The sequence below is a fragment of the Macrobrachium nipponense genome, chromosome 31 (genome assembly GCF_015104395.2).
Source record: "Macrobrachium nipponense isolate FS-2020 chromosome 31, ASM1510439v2, whole genome shotgun sequence".
NCBI classification, from domain to species: domain Eukaryota; kingdom Metazoa; phylum Arthropoda; class Malacostraca; order Decapoda; family Palaemonidae; genus Macrobrachium; species Macrobrachium nipponense.
In genome coordinates this window covers 56312662-56330154 of record NC_061093.1, presented here as the reverse complement: position 1 = coordinate 56330154, position 17493 = coordinate 56312662, and the positions used below count along the sequence as shown (strand labels likewise).

At 37.3% G+C, this 17493-nt stretch overlaps 1 protein-coding gene across 1 annotated transcript in view; it reads left to right on the top strand.

Moving 5' to 3' along the window:
• Positions 1-14640, top strand: part of LOC135206859 (delta and Notch-like epidermal growth factor-related receptor) — a 164874-nt gene extending 150234 nt beyond the window's left edge. Inside the window, exons 10-13 of the mRNA XM_064238342.1 lie at positions 1581-1710; positions 7992-8134; positions 10466-10590; positions 10990-14640. Coding sequence (XP_064094412.1) covers positions 1581-1710; positions 7992-8134; positions 10466-10590; positions 10990-11131 — 540 coding nt within the window. The 3' untranslated portion in view covers positions 11132-14640. The remainder of the gene's footprint in view (positions 1-1580; positions 1711-7991; positions 8135-10465; positions 10591-10989) is intronic.
• Positions 14641-17493: the final 2853 nt, after the last annotated feature.

Genomic DNA, 17493 nt, shown 5'->3' with positions numbered 1-17493 from the left:
TATCAGTATCCAGATTCCCCAGTAATCCAGTATCCAGATTCCCCCATCAAAACAGTCCCTTCAAATGAAGTATCTATCAGTATCCAGATTCCAGTATCCAGATTCCAGTATCCAGATTCCCCCATCGAACCAGTCCCTTGAAATGAAGTATATATCAGTATCCAGATTCCAGTATCCAGATTCCCCCATCAAAACAGTCCCTTGAAATGAAGTATATATCAGTATCCAGATTCCAGTATCCAGTATCCAGATTCCCCCATCAAAACAGTCCCTTGAAATGAAGTATATATCAGTATCCAGATTCCAGTATCCAGTATCCAGATTCCCCCATCAAAACAGTCTTTCAAAATGAAGTATATATCAGTATCCAGATTCCAGTATCCAGATTCCAGTATCCAGATTCCCCCATCGAACCAGTCCCTTGAAATGAAGTATATATCAGTATCCAGATTCCAGTATCCAGATTCCCCCATCAAAACAGTCCCTTGAAATGAAGTATATATCAGTATCCAGATTCCAGTATCCAGTATCCGATTCCCCCATCAAAACAGTCCCTTCAAATGAAGTATATACAGTATCCAGATCCAGTAATCCAGTATCCAGATTTCCCCATCCCCCATCAAAACAGTCCCTTCAAATGAAGTATCTATCAGTATCCAGATTCCAGTATCCAGTATCCAGATTCCCCCATCAAAAAAACAGTCCCCTTCAAATGAAGTAATATCAGTATCCCCAGATCCCAGTATCCATTATCCAGATTCCCCCATCAAAACAGTCCCTTCAAATGACGTATCTATCAGTATCCCCCAGATTCCAGTATCCAGATTCCCGTATACAGATTCCCCATCGAACCAGTCCTTGAAATGAGTACATATCCCAGTATCCAGATCCAGTTTTTTCCAGGGGGATCCAGTATCCAGATTCCCCATCAAAACAGTCCCTTGAATGAGTATCTATCAGTTATCCAGATTCCAGTATCCAGTGTCCAGAACTCCCCCCTTTCCCCTCAAACAGTCCCTTGAAATGAGGTATATATCAGTACCCAGATTTCCAGTATCCAGATTCCCCCCTCCATCAAATCAGTCTCATTGAAAGAAGTATATATCAGTATCCAGAATCTCCAGCTATCCAGAATCCCTTTTTTCCTTTTTCCCCATCAAAACAGTCCCTTGATAATGAAGTATATATCCAGTATCCAGATTCCAGTATCCAGTTATCCAGTCCCAATCAAAAACAGTCCTGACCTTGATAAGCTATATATTATCAGTATATCGTATCCAGATTCCAGTCGATTCAAAAGTTCATTAGTCGCCGATCAATACAGTGAGCCTCTTAATCAGTATGCATTTCATCCAGTACCTCCGACTCCCCCATCAAAACAGTCCCTTGAAATGAAGTATATATCAGTATCCAGATTCCAGTATCCAGTATCCAGATTCCCCCATCAAAACAGTCCGTTGAAATGAAGTACCTATATATCAGTATCCAGATTCCAGTATCCAGATTCCCCCATCAAAACAGTCCGTTGAAATGAAGTATCTATATGCGCACACCTTTCTAGCTGTTTCTCATCATCGCAGGTGTGCAACCCGAACCCGTGCGAAAACGGAGGTACCTGCTGGATCGTCCCCCAAGCCCGCCTCTTCTACTGCTCCTGTCGACCTGGGTTCACTGGTGGCAGATGTCAAGGTATCACCCTGGATACACATGGTGAGTGACGCTGAGGGTCAGCAGTGCCTAAGGGAGAGGGCCACAATACGAAAAGGTATAAACATTAAGTCGGTCGTTAGGACCAAATCCAGTTGCTATTCACAGCGATGAGCGTCACATATAAATACTACATGAAACGTTAGATAACTTCTTTGGCGGTGTGTGGCAATGCTGTATATATAGATTAGGTCGTTCGTTGCTGTATACAGCACGAAAAATCGTAACTAACGTACGTTAAGAATAGCGTGCTCGTATCTGACGTACGTTAAGAATGCCGTGCTCGTATCTAACGTACGTCAAGAACGTAAAGTCGTTGGTCCCATTACTGAATAACCACTGGTTCCAAGCAACGTAAAAACACCATACAAACAAACAAACAAACAAGAATACCGTGCTCGTGTCTAACGTACGTTGAGAATACCGTGCTCTTATCTAACGTACGTGAAGAATGCCGTGCTTGTATCTAACGTACGTTAAGAATACCCGTTCTCTATTTATTTAAGATCTATAACAGTAAATTCAGGAAATTCTCGGATTACGAATGAAATTTCCCTGTCTCGCCTCCGCTTGGAATTCGCAAGAACTGCCAGGAACGCAATGTGTATTAAAGCAGTATATTACGGGATCAGCATTTTATTAAAACGATGGTTTCACATTCTCACAGTTACGCATTAAAAACTGTAGGATTTCGGAGTCGAATTTGGTATCTTGATGTACAGGGTGTCCATGAAGTCCCAGTACCGTTACAAGTATTTATTGCTCAGAATGGTACTGGGACTTTACGGACACCCTGTATTTAACTTAACGTTTACATATTGTATTTTCCTTCAGTTCTCCTTTTTATTTTTTACACTTCGTTAAGTTCCGCTCTCATGAAACCGAAATGCGTAACTCACTTAGTTTCAAAAATGCTGTGTTGTGTGTGTCTGCCTGTGTGTCTGTCATTATGTATGTGGCCATATCTTCCCCCTCCCCCTAACACCCCCCCCCCTAACCCCCCCCCCCCCTCCTCGCTTTCTCTCTAGAGGAAGAGAAGGCTGGAATTTGTTTTGTAAATGGCATGGGGCTAGCAGCCTCACCTCTATGAAGACTTGAGGACAATTGAAAGGCTCTGCCCTTCCAACGCAAAACCTTCAAAGTTAGGAAAGGTTTATGGTAATATGGCGCGTATAGTGTGTTGGAATGAATTATAAATGGAGTCTTGGAATGAATTACAAATGGAGTCTTGGAATGAATTACAAATGGAGTCTTGGAATGAATAACAAATGGAGTCTTGGAATAATTACCAAATGGTAGTCTTTGGAATGAATTAATTGCAAATGGAAAGTCTTTGGAATGAATTAACATGAAGTCTTGGAAATGGAATTGTGCAAATTAAAGGTCTTGTAATGAATTAAGAAATGGAGTTTCTTGGAATGAATTAACAAATGGAGGTCTTGGAATGAATTTACCAAATAGGAGTCTTGGAAATGCAATAACAAATAGGAGTCTTGGAATGAATAACAAATGGAGTCTTGGAATGAATAACAAATGGAGTCTTGGAATGAATTACAAATGGAGTCTTGGAATGAATTACAAATGGAGTCTTGTGCCAATTGGTTTCGAGAGCGCCTTGGTTGTTGGGAGTTTAATGTCTCGTGCCAATTGGTTTCGAGAGCGCCTTGGTTGTTGGGAGTTTAAGTGGTCTCCGGGGAACGATATATCAAGTATGCATGAGGAAGAGAAAATGGTGTGGAAAACTGGGTTAGATTTTTTCGTTAGTGCAGAGTGAATAGAGAGGAGCGAGTTAATATGGATGCAATGATGAGAATATGAGTGGATGGAAGTATACTTGATCATTATTTGGTTGAGGGTGAAGTTAACGTAGACATAAGGTGGGAGAAACGGGTAGAATGGACCTGGAAATGTAATGAAGACAAGTGAGTTGGATAAGAAGGCAGTGTAGACACCAGATAAAGAGAAAAAAAAAGGTAAACTGGGGTTATGGTTAAGTAAACTAAGGTGGAAAGAGTAGAAGGGGAGTTCGCAAAATTCCATGATGGGGTCATAGGGAAAGCAGGGAGTGTTTGTGGGTATAGGAGAGTAGGAAGAGTGAACAAAAACAATGCTGGGATGAAGAAATATCAAGTTTATTGAAGGAAATTGAGAGGTAAATTGAGACGCAGTTATATGACAAAATAGAAGATCATATGCTGGCCAGTGGCGGATTTAAGTAGGTCCCTCCCCCATCACCTCCCATGTTATGAAAAATGGAACATTGTTTTGTTTCAATAAATTAAGGATAGATAGAGTAATGAAGACGAAAGTGAAAGAGACAAAGGACAACTGAATTTTTCCAGCAGGGAAGTAAATATTGAGGGGATAGTTTAATGAACAAATGCATCCCAGTGAAAACGATATCGATGGGCAGATGTCTTAAGTGAATGGAGTCCTTGACTGGTACAGTGAATATTTAGGAGGTTTGTTGAATACGTAGGACAGAAGACGAGCAGAGCTGAGTGACACAAAAGTTGAAAAGGGTTGAGTGTAAAATCGCCCCGTGGAATCTTTTGAGGAACACATGCTTTTATCAGTTACGCCAGGGAGTCGTCTGAAATATTTCTCTTCCAACCCTGATATAACTAGTAATTTATCCGTCAACTTTGACGAAATCAGTTTCGTGTTCCGTACATTGCCATCGAAAACGATTAACGATAGCAGATTCACATCAACCGTGCATTTGATGTCTATGCCAGTCCCTTACGACGCCCCTGATTGGCTATTGATAAGCCAATCACAGAGCTGGGAACTCTCAGTCTCTCTCGAGAGTTCACATGGGCAGGATGTGTGTTCCACTTCCCCTGCGGTATACGTTTGAAAGACGTATCACTCAGGAGAGAAGGAACACACATCCTATCTATGTGAACTCTTGAGAGAGACTGAAAGTTCCAGCCCTGTGACTGGCTTATCAACAGCCAATCAGGAGCGTCGTAAGGGAATGGCCTAGACATCAAATGCACGGTTGATGTGAGTCTACTATAGTGTTTTCCGACCGTCAAAACTTTCCGTATATTCGAGATATCCAAACTATCTGCTGACAAATCTCTCAAACTCTGGCAATATTGACACATATACAGGGAAATTTTATATCTGTGTAATATACGTGTAATAGCGCAAATACATATGACTGAATTAAATGAATGTGTAGACGGACGCGCGCACACATTCGCACACCTTAACACGTACGTACATTCATTTGCGTATGCCATGTATCGGTGTATTTGCACATATATGTACACATATGGAAGTTACACGACTAGAACATTTGATTTCTTTATGTCTTAAAATGATTTTTAGTCTGTCCTGTCTTCTCAAGCTTATATATTGTCCTCCCTTAGACTGTTAGACAAGTTTTTTTATGATGTCATGTAACAATGATCCAAAGGGCCTCTAATTAACCTGAAAAGCTTTTCTTAACCTTTGTGTTCTCTTGATGTCACCCCCCCGCCATACTGTGTTGAGATTGAAACATCATCCAACCCAAAACTACCGTGACCCGAGTTCATCTTGATGGAGTCATCTCTCCCGCCCCCCGCCCCGCCCCCCTCTCTACTTAATTGAATAGGACCTGCTTCACCTTTGTTTATCCTAGCTTTGCATCGATGGTTAGCTGTGTGTGTATGTGTGTGTGGGCAGGTGTCTCAGAAATCCTACTCTCAAGATATTGTTATTATTGTTTTCCTTGGTGTGTGCAGGTGTGTCCTCCTCTCCGAATCCCTACTGGCCCCCCCGTCACTCAAACTTGCATGCCTTAAGTGGAATGAGAATTTTTTTGTCTCCCCTTTCTTTTCTTTTTCGTTTTCGTTTCTTTCACGTTGCTTTTTTTTATTTCTTCTTCTTCTTCTTTGCTTTATCACAGCATGGATTGATGTGATTGCCTTTGTTTGTTTGCTTTTGTGAATGATAGGCAGGGGCACATGGAGTGCCCCTGTACAGCACGAAGTATTATTTCTCTCTCTCTCTCTCTCTCTCTCTCTCTCTCTCTCTCTCTCTCTCTCTCTCTCTCCTTTAGATATTCCGATATCTTTTAAACTTTTCTCTCTCTCTCTCTCTCTCTCTCTCTCTCTACATGGATATTCACGCAAACCCAGTTGTTGTAAGTAATTAGATAAGCAAAAAATTTGAATAAAAAGACCGAGTCCGTCTGACAGGAATGCATGAGCCAAATACGTATCACATATCATTATGTCATGATTGACATATATATTTAAAGTTATGCTAATTCTTATCCTTCTTACAGTCTGTTTTTATACCAATTACATTTATAAAGATAACTGAAAGGCTGCCTTCGCGTATGAATATGTGAAGGTCATACTTCTGATCTCAGTGAGAAATTCTTTAAAGTGAATGAATAGTTAACACGACAATTAAATAGTGTGCATGTTATGATATTCGACACATAATCTACAGGGTGTCCATAAAGTCCTAGTACCATTACAAGTATTTATTGCTCAGAAACCATATACCATAGAGTAATGTAATTTTTTTTGTAGAAGGAAGTGCTCTGAATGTAAACATGAGGAAATGTAGGACATTGTACAAAAAACTGCATTACTCTATGTCGTATGGTTTCTGAGCAATGAATACTTGTGATGGTACTGGAACTTTATGGACACCCTGTATAATTAATGACCACAGCTAAATATCCCATCAAAAAATATGAGCAGCCTATGTTCGATGAATGGTGTGGTTCCTTATTATATAATATATCACTTTTACGTATATTTAGAGCAGCCTATGTTCGATAAATGGCGTGGTTCCTTATTACATATTATATCACTTTTACGTATATTTAGTAGCATTCAGCATGACCTCTCTTTCTTCTTGAAGTTATGTATTGCATATTATTTCTTTCTTGACTTCATTGCATCCGTATATCCTTTGTTCATGCCGCCACCAATGGACACTTTCGTTGCATGCCACCAAGCACAGTTACAAATATGCCATTGTCATTATGGAATATGATTCCGAATTATACTTCTCCGTCTGGAAGCATCTCTAGACGTGCGATCAATGTCAAACAGAATCTTGCATCGCCATATTTTCGCTTGAGACAAAGTGACCCCCGAATTTCTCTCGGGTTCCAACTCGCGAGCGAAGATATGGTGGTTGTGATTCAACTTTACGTGATATATTATAGCTCCTTTATTTAGATGAAGTGTCATGTTTTATTTATAAATATATATGTAGATATATATATATGTATATTAGACTATATAATGATGCGTAATATATATAGATATATATATATATATATATATATATATATATACATACATGTTGGCCGTGTTTGACCATACAAAACGTGTGTCAATTATATCTGAGTCATGCTTGGGTAGCACAATACTCAAGTATGATATAACGTAATCACATTTTGGCTAAACACTACTTGAGTCCACTGTTACTAAATAATGTTTTATTTAGAGGAAACCGAAGTCTGGAAGTCATTCAAACAAAACAAAAATGTCGCCAATAACTTAGTTTTCTTTGTTACAGGAGATTCAAGTCTGCTAGAACTAGAGAAAGCTTATGCCTACTGTGCAAGAATTGAGTTTTTATTTAGATCAAACATATATCCCTTATAACTCAGCAATGATTTGTTTAAACAAAATTGCGTCTTCTATATTTAGTTATGGTTAGACAACAATAAATATCAACTTGATCAAGTTTTAGTCAGACAACAAGAAATTTTAACTTAATCAAGTTTTAGTCAGACAACAATAAATTTTAACTTAAACACGTTTTAGTTAGACAACAATAATGTTTACCTAAACTCTTTGTTTCGGTTAGAGGGAAATCAAAATTGCTGTAATTTATTCATGTTTTGGTTAGACAAAACTTTTTTGACTATAACTTGGTAAAATTATATTCTCTACTTTAATAACTCATTCATTTGCAAGACAAAACTTCAGTCTGCTATAAATCAGACATTAATTGATTAAGGAAAAATTATATCCCCTACAACTTAGTCATAAATTTTGCGTTCTGCAACTGGATACCTTCATTTGTGACACCAATTATTCATAGTACTCAATTTTAGCTCAGTCTTTTACTCATGTTCAAAACCGCAACTCTCTCTCTCTCTCTCTCTCTCTAATGTAACTGCCCATATTTCTCTCACGCCTCATTAGCCTAATGAATTCCTCACATATAAAAGCTCTTAAAAGGATAGAGGTGATCATCATATCCGAGTGTGCGTACATGTGTGTGCGTGCGTGTGTTTGTGACTGATACTCCTTCAGATGAAGCCGTGCCCGAAACTGTGGGCGCCGTTGGAACCGTGGAACCAGGACCCCTCGATGTCCACCTGCCCCTGAATCACATGAGGAACATCTACGTGGCCTTCGCCACACTGGCCTCAGCGCTCCTCATTTTCGCTTTGGTGGTAAGACAGCTCGCCCTCTTTTGTCCCTTGCAGGCCTGTCCCGGGGGGGAGGACGACTAACGCCCGCCGCCCTCCCCACACACAAAAAAAAAAATAATTCTGGAAGTTCATATTTAAAAAAAAAAAAAAAAAAAAAAAATTCTGGAAGTCCATATTTTCAAATAATAAAATTCTGGAAGTCCATATTTTCCAAAAATAAATTCTGGAAGTCCATATTTTCAAAAAAAATCTGGAAGTCCATATTTTCAAAATAATATAAAATTCTGGAGTCCATATTTTTCAAAAAATAATTCTGGGAAGTCCATATTTTCAAAAATAAATTCTGGAAGTCCATATTTTTCAAAAATAAATTCTGGAACCCATATTTCAAATATAAAATTCTGGAAGTCCATATTTTCAAAATAAATTCTGGGAAGTCCATATTTAAAAAAAAAAATTCTGGAAGTCCATATTTTCAAAATAATAAAATTCTGGAAGTCCATATTTTCAACAACAAAATTCTGGAAGTCCATATTTTCAAAAAAAAATTCTGGAAGTCCATATTTTCAAAAAAAATTCTGGAAGTCCATATTTTCAAAAATAATAAAATTTCTGGAAGTCCATATTTTCAAAATAAATTCTGGATCCATATTTTCAAAAATAATTCTGGAAGTTCCATATTTTCAAAAATAAATTCTGGAAGTCCATATTTTCAAAAAGAATCTGGAAGTCCTTATTTTTAAAAGAATCTGGAAGTCCATATTTTCAAAAAGAATCTGGAAGTCCTTATTTTTAAAAGAATCTGGAAGTCCATATTTTCAAAAAAAAACTTCTGGAAGTCCATATTTTTAAAAAGTCTGGAAGTCCATATTTATAAAAAAATTCTGGAAGTCCATATTTTCAACAACAAAAATTCTGGAAGTCCCATATTTTTTCAAAACAAAAACAAATCTGAAGTCCCATATTAAAAAAAAAAAAAAAAAAATTCTGGAAGTCCATATTTTCAAAATAATAAAATTCTGGAAATCCATATTTTCAACAAAAATTCTGGAAGTTCATATTTTTAAAAAAATCTGAAAGTCCATATTTTCAAAAAAAAATCTGGAAGTCCATATTTTCAAAAAAAATCTGGAAGTCCATATTTTCAAAATAAATTCTGGAAGTCCATATTTTCAAACAAATTCTGGAAGTCCATAATTTCAAAAAAAAATCTGGAAGTCCATAATTTCAAAAAAATTCTAGAAGTCCATATTTTCAAAAAAAATCCTGGAAGTCCATATTTTCAATAACAAAATTCTGGAAGTCCATATTTTCAACAAAAATCTGGAATTCCATATTTTCAAAAAAATCTGGAAGTCCATATTTTCAAAATAATAAAATTCTGGAAGTCCATATTTTCAAAAAAAAATGGAAGTCCATATTTTTAAAAAAATTCTGAAAGCCCATATTTAAGAAAAATCTGGAAGTCCATAATTTAAACAAATTCTGGAATTACATGTTTAAAAAAATTCTGGAAGCCCATATTTTAAAAAAAATTCTGGAAGTCCATGTTTTAAAAAAGATTCTGGAAGTTCTTATTTAAAAAAAAACTGGAAGTCCATATTTAATCAAAAATTCTGGAAGTCCATATTTTAAAAAAAATCTGGAAGTCCATATTTTAAAAAACTCTGGAAGTCCATATTTAAAAAAAAATCTGGAAGTCCATATTTTCAAAAAAAAATTCTGGAAGTCCATATTTTCAAAAAAAAATTCTGGAAGTCCATATTTTCAACAAAAAAGCTGGAAATCCGTATTTTCAAAACAAAATTCTGGAAGTCCATATTTTCAACAACAAAAATTTTGAAAGGTAGTCCATATTTTAAAAAAAATCTGGAAGTCCATACTTCAAGTATTTCATCTTGTATATACCCATAAATGCAATGATATAATAGAAGAAAAAGTGCAGTTTTTTGGGGGAAAAGACCCCCCACCCCTGCCCCCCATTTAAAAACCAAGGGTACGAGCCTGTTGTGTCAACCATGAAATCTCACTCTGCTGATGACTTGTTTGGCTTCGTTCTAAACTCTTGAAATGAACTCTCGGATAATTGTTTATAAAATCTGATTCTTCATTCATTGCTGTAATGAGTGACACTTTTACGTTTATGATTATCATCATAATTAGCCCATGAATTTTTGCGTAAGTGGGGAAACTTCTGATGCTTTTTTCGTTGGGTCTATGTACATAATTTAGATGCAGAATATTGAAAATACTAAAAGAAATATACTAGAATTCACAAAAGAAAAGAGAATGCTCTCTCGAAGCATTATTCATTCGTTTGATGATTATCATTATTCATTTATCTCCAAAAAGGTTGGCGTCTGTCACTGCAGAGTGAATAGGACTTACCGGAAGTGTTTCGTCAAATTGCCAAGGCCAAGTAAAGTCCTGCCCTCTGTGAGGAGACCGCGTCCCACCTCTCTGTTTGACAAGTCAAGGTGAGTTGCGTCTCAGATAGGGGTCCCCTCCATTTATTATTCCTGCCACAGCAATTAAGTCCATGTTCCCCGTGCAGGTGCGTTTTGCGTCTTAGATCAGCTTACGTCCTTCTAACCTTTATTATTCCTGCCACTGCAACTGAGTCCATATTGCCCATACAAGTGTGTTTTGAAGCTTGTTTATAAAGAAAGAAAAATCAAGTGACTCCATTCATTTTCTTTTCTGGAGTCTGTCCACTTTCAGCTATCATACCTATACGCCCATATCTTCTCTCTGGAGCCTGTTAGCATATCAGTTAATCCCTTTATCGTACTATAAGTAAATGCCCATTCCTTTGCTTCTCAACAAACAATCAGTTTCAGTCTAGCATAACTGATGCCCATTTTCTCTCTTCACAGGTGGGAGAGATCGGGCTCCTTGCGCCTGGAGACTGACCCCGACGGGGCAGCCATGCCCATGACCTGCTCGAACTCCGATTCTGACGCTGTCTATTACAACGTTGACGTCTGTGACAACCAAGAACTTCCTTTGATTAAGTAATGGCTACTGCTGAGCTCATCCTGCTGATCTCAAGCGAAGATTTGTCCCCTCTAGAGGACACCTATAAGATTCGTGGTGCCAATTCTGGGTCGCGAGATCCTCTCGTATGGTTACACACGGTTATTCTGTACTGTATTGCACTGTCATGCACTTCATTGTGAAACTGTTTGGAGACTAATCCTAAGGTTCTTTTTATATGGTGACCCACAGGACTTCATCGGCTCATTCAGAGCGAGGGAGACCTAGAGCAAAGCGTGTCCTTTGCCCAACACCTGGAAGGACAAAGAAAAAAAAAGCAAGAAAATCAACAGCAACAAAAGCAACAAGTCTTTCGCATGAGACGTGGGATGTGCCTGCTTCAAACAAAATAATAATAATAATGATAATAATAATAATAATGGTATGTGAAACACTGGTGTTTCTTTCCGCTCTGGTTTATTTTTATTCTTGAGAAACATTCATAGCATAAATACCATAAATGTATTTTGTCTTACTGTCACATTAAGTCTTCTCTCTGCAGGATAACAGACAGTGTAGCGTGGTAGGAAAAATGTCCATTCAATATGTGTGTATTGTATATATTTGCTGAAAGTTTATCCTCCTTCTTACATTGATGTTTGAAGAACAAAAACTTTTAAAAAAAATTGTTGCTCGTCGACTACTGTGAAGATTGAACACCATTTGTAAAAAAATCATTTTGTCTCTCTTTTTTCCCATTAGCACACTCACTCCTCTTCAAGTAGAAAAACACTTTTTTGAGAAATAATCTTTGCCTCGAGATAAGCAGTAGTTACTCCAAGGGCCAAAAATTTTCTACCGTCAAAACTTTCCTTTAATAATGCATTGCCCTTCCCATCCACACCCCACCCCCATTTCGTCCCCAAAAAGGTGAAACAAAAATAATTCATCTTTTATGATATGTAAGAGATACCAAGTACTGTCATAGATGTATTTTGAAAGAATAGTACAATTAATTTGAGACTTCATTTCAAACCCATATTGAGGAATGTAACAACTTTGTTGTCACGTATTAATTACTATGTATTGTACATTGTTGTTGCATATGGCAGTTCTTGTTGCGAAGTGATATGATACAATTATCAACTGCCAATAACTTTCAACACTTGACACAAATTCTAGTTTTGTCTACACCTGTAGTTTTGCATTGCCTCCTATGGTGAGGTTGAGGTAGTGCTTCTAGCATTCGAAAGCCAACCTATGGAATAGATTTGTAGTTGAATGAAGGACATGCAACTGTCTATGCATATCCTTTGCAAAGTTTAAAACCAGTGTATTTTTTTTTTTCATTTCTTATTTTTTTTTACGCAGGACACTCCGTAATTTCCAGAGCTCCCTTTTCTTACATTCATTGCTGGTAAAATGCAAAAATGGTTTTCTCACAAGCAGCAGTTTCCTGGTATCTTGTAGCACTTTCTCGCCAAGAATTACTTCAAAACAGCCAATCATTTTTTCTCTGCAGACACAGAATTCACGGCGCTCATGCCTGCGAAGGTGATGTTAAACAAGAGCAAACTTCGGCACTTTCAGTTTGCCCAAAGATAGTGGCTCCTCTTGATGAAAATCTTGAGGCGAGGTGCTAAAAGATATCAGAAAAAAAATGTCTTGAAGAGTCTCCCTAAGTAAATGATCGGGGAATACGAAACTCGTGTGAATCCAAAGAAGTGTTCAAGAAACCTTATTCTCAGATCATAACATTGTCTACCATCATGATTTATTTTGCCTAGCATCCTTTATTATTTCATTCTATTCCAGACTTTTAAACCAGTCTCCTAGTGTGCATTAGATGATCAGGCGTTCATGTGAGTCTCATATCCCAGCCGGTGAATTTTGGCTGTCTACGATAAGTTTTACGATAAGTTTTTTTTTAAAAGACATAATGTACAGGGTGTCCATAAAGTCCCATTGCCTTTACAAGCGATAAATACTTGTAATGGTACTGGGACTTCAGGAACACCCTGTATAGCTTAGGAGATGTTTCATACACTGTTTATTAAAGCAAGTGAGTTGCCCTTATTTAACGGTTTCTCTTTTACTGGTCTTTTTGTTTTATTAATATTAATGACATTCCATCTATCTTCCATTTAGTTGTTTTAATTTTTTGAAGGATATGCCTAGAAATACGTTCATGATAGTGCCAATATGTACATATGAATTTGGTTAATATTTGATGCTTCTGTAACAGAACTTTAAAAAAAAACAAAAGAAAAAAAGTTATCTTCCGACACATAGATTATCGCTGCAGATCCTCCTTTTTAAATCTCTTATAGATATAGTCAGCACCAAAAAAGCAAAGGTTTATGGAATGATGTTTTATTTTCCCCTCTGGATTCTTTCAATCACTGCACGTTTTTCTCCTTTTTCCCTGAGGATAGTCACAAGGCAAACTAATAATGGTGATTATTTTTTGAAAGCTTTAGTGATCTGCCTATGTAGAGAAACGCGGTGATGAGAGAGCTCTTCTCGTTCATCCCTTCTGGGGGCGTTCGTTGTTTCCAATTCTTTCTGAGTCATCTCCCACGTCTCTTTTTATATTTCCTTTTGACAGAGGCATGATATCTCGGCTTTCAGTTTCCCCCTCTTGATTTTCTTCTTCAGCGTTTGGTCTCCTCTCCTCCTGGACGCGCAGTTTCCAATGCAATATTTAAGGGAAAATACTTTGTAGAAATATCAACTGGTGATAAGACCAGCAAAGTACTTTAGAACAATGCTTGTGACTAATCATTAAGAATCAAATTTTATCATTTAAGGCTGAGAAGGAAGTAAGGTTTTTTCTATAAGAATTATTAATCTCATCGTCAGATTGCAGGTATATATATAGACCCAATGCTGCCAAAGAGAATATTTTACCTGGCTATTCGTCCTTCGTCAGTTTCGAAAGCCCATGCCACGTTCCTTTCGGAGTTTTTCACAGCTATACTTGCTATATTTCCCCTTTGTCGATTCAGTCGATTTCATGAATAACCTTCTGTAAAAAAAATGTCCATAGTTTGGTATATAAAAAGCCTAAGGAAAAATACAAAATCACCCTTTATGACAAGACGTATAAGGCATCTGTGAGTTGGACGTATTACTCTATGGAAGCATTTGTGTCCTCAACATTTAAAAAATTTTTATAGTCCTATGTGGCCACAACAAATTTCAGTGTGCATTTTTATCGCAGAGGAAATGTTTTTCTTGGTAAACTCAAGGGTTATTATTATTTAAGCAGAAAGAAAATGAGAACAGATAAAATAGATGTTGTACATAAGTGTTTTGAATAAAAAAGTTTTCCCCCTACCAAAGGTTTCGTGTTATATATATAAATACCAGTTTGATACATCAAGCTTTGGAAGTATTTTATCTTGGTGTGTTTGATTTTCTTATATTCTCGCCATGACTTTTTTTTTATCATTTAATACGAAAATTTCAATATCAAACCTGACACATTGCTAGGGTCTATTATTGTATTATTATTTTGCTGCTGTTATTAAAGTTATTGTTGCCACTGATTGTTGCTTTTACTTCACCTTCGACGATGGGGTGGTCTTGCTCTAAAAGCCAGCTGTTTTCCATATATAATTAACGAAAAAGCAAGACTTCAGTTATACGCCAAGAATGCGTAGCCAGCAATGGTCGTTCGACAGAAGAGGTAGGGCAAATGGGCAGGACGGATATGGAAAAAACAAGTTGTAATGTATTTTTCCATGTTTTGCTCATTCGCGCAATTGGAAATGTGTAGTATTGTATGAAAGAAAGACATTACGTATTGTTATATTTGTATTTAGTAAGAAAAGGCGTTGGGTTGAGTTATTTCATGTATTGGTTTGTAATTATAATATACATAGTACGTGTAATAGCACTTGACTAGCGGGCGTCAGTTGTTTGGATAGTTTAGTTTGTCGAATGGTTTGTTCTTTGTTGGTAGGCGTAGGCGGCGACAAGTCAGTCATAGTTGAGTTGCCGTTTTGACAACCCGTCGTCCTTCGATCTGTGTGAAGTCGTCAGGATCTCTCTTAATCACGTAAGGCAGTATTCCTATCCTAATTTTCATTTGACGGAAAGGTAGATCTAGGGTACTTATCCGCTGCGGCCTAGACTATGGCTGTTGCAGTTTTTATATGAAGTTTTACCTACTGAACAAGAATTTTAAGTAATATTTATTCGGACGACTGTAATTAACCCCCAGGGACCAGTACTAAACACGGCGAAATAAATTGGACGCCGCAGTCCCTAGTGGATGTCGTATCCGCGGTTACGTTCCTTGCAGTCCGTGCGGACTGCTTCTGTAGAAATACCGTTGTTGTATTTTGGTTGCATATTAACAAATTAACGTTAGTTTTTACCGGCCGATTGTAATTATAGTAACTTTTAATTTACCGTAGAACTTTATCCTACGGTAAGGTGACCCTTTGGAAATGCGAGGTTTTTGCTGAATTAAATGGCCACGCTGTTGGGCTGTGTATGTTGTCTTTGAAGCAATATGCGCTTGTTACAACAAATTTCCAAGTAAGAATAATATTTAGCTACAATGTTGTCAAAATTTAGAAAACACATGGCCAGTTAGGTGGTGTCATTTTTCACTTCAGGTGCAATATGGTTTTTTTCACTTCAGGTGCAATATGGTTGTCTTTGAAGCAACACTGTACTCATGAGGTAAAGTATTCATGTGTGCTTGAAGTAACATCATGCACTTAAGGTGCAGTATGCCTGTGTGGGAACAATACCATGCACCACTACATAGTACATGGTTTTATACTGAATGTCAGTGTGCGTTCAAGTAACAAAGTTATTTAGTAGTGAAACTTTCCCAGAGGAATGAGGCACTGGGACCTTTCCAAATTTTACAGTCAAGGGTATGAAACAGGTGCCAGAGGAATTTAGAAAAGGTTGATAGGCAAAGAGTATGCTGGTGACGGTAGGGCTACGTCAGAAGCTCTGTAGAATATTAAGAGGGCTGACTCTGTAACGTTATGAAAGCTTTGTTAGTTGAAGATTCAAGCGGATATGTAATTCAAAATTATCCTAACAAACCACTTGACAACGTGTGAGGTGGAGGAGGTGTAATGTTGTATTTTCTCTAGCTTAAGTGAAGGGCAGAATCACACCATATGATGTTTGGAGGTAGATTAAGAGAATGGCCAGGAACTTGCAATACTTTACCTCCTATATTAAAAAGAGGTATATTCCTCTGGCTTAAACACTGCCAGTGCATCCAGCATGTCTGAAGCCTGTCCAGGTTGCCAGTATCAACCATGAGAGAAATAAATTATTAGACTGTACAATAGATAAAATGGTACCCTATAATCAGCCATTTGGGTTACTAAGAGAGATTTTGAGTCTTCGCCCATAAACAGTGGTGGAATTACTGAGGGTCCAGTAGGTGCAATGCACCAGGGCCCACTCTGATTGGGGGACCATCTGGCTCCATCTTAATGTCATAGTAGATTGATTTTGTAATATATTTGTAAACATGTTTAGGTAATAGAAATTTGGCTCGGTTGACAAAATCATCAAATTGGATGACATAAATGGTTTTTAGTTTTCTGCTTTGCTTAGCCGACTAAATTAAGGTTTATATAGGCTGTGTGTAATCACTAGGACATTATTTGAACAATGCCTATACCTACTACTACCTGGCTCTATGATATAATCCTGCATTGAAGTAAGGATGGAAAACCCTCTCTTACCTTTTTTCAGGTGTCTAGTATTCCATAGGGAGGTATTCATGGAGTTTCCTGGTTTGCAGTAGCTGTTAAATCATAATAAATTTTATTTCGGCTAAAGGCCATATACGTGGAATGTATAAAGTACTATAGACAGTAACATAAGCTTTCTAGATACATGAAATAACAAGATAAACAATGATTGATAGGCAATATCCACACTGTTGCTGAAGTAGTATAAAAGATAGTATTCATAATAATGGTAATAACAGTAGTAATATTGAGAATAGTTAAAGAATAAATTAAAAATTACAAATAGTTAACGATTGCATATAGTACTTAATTCCAGCTAGGGACCCTAGGTGGTTACAGTAGTCAGGTCCAGCAGGCTACGTATGAAATTTGAATGTAGTAAAACTGTACTTTGACTTTATTCTCTGTAATAATAATAAAAAAGGAAATACTACCAGTAATAACAAGCTTAGAAATATGATAATGACAGATTCTGCATATGACACAGCAAAAATAGAGATTGTCATTTAGGGAAAAAACCATAGATATACAGAGGACTGACAATTGTAAAGGGGTGTGATCATAGCCCGTTGCAAGATTGTAACAATGTTGTAGGTTACAATAGAATTGTGAAGTTGTGGAGAAATGATGCCATGGTTCAGCCAGAATTCTGTTTTGTGCATAGGG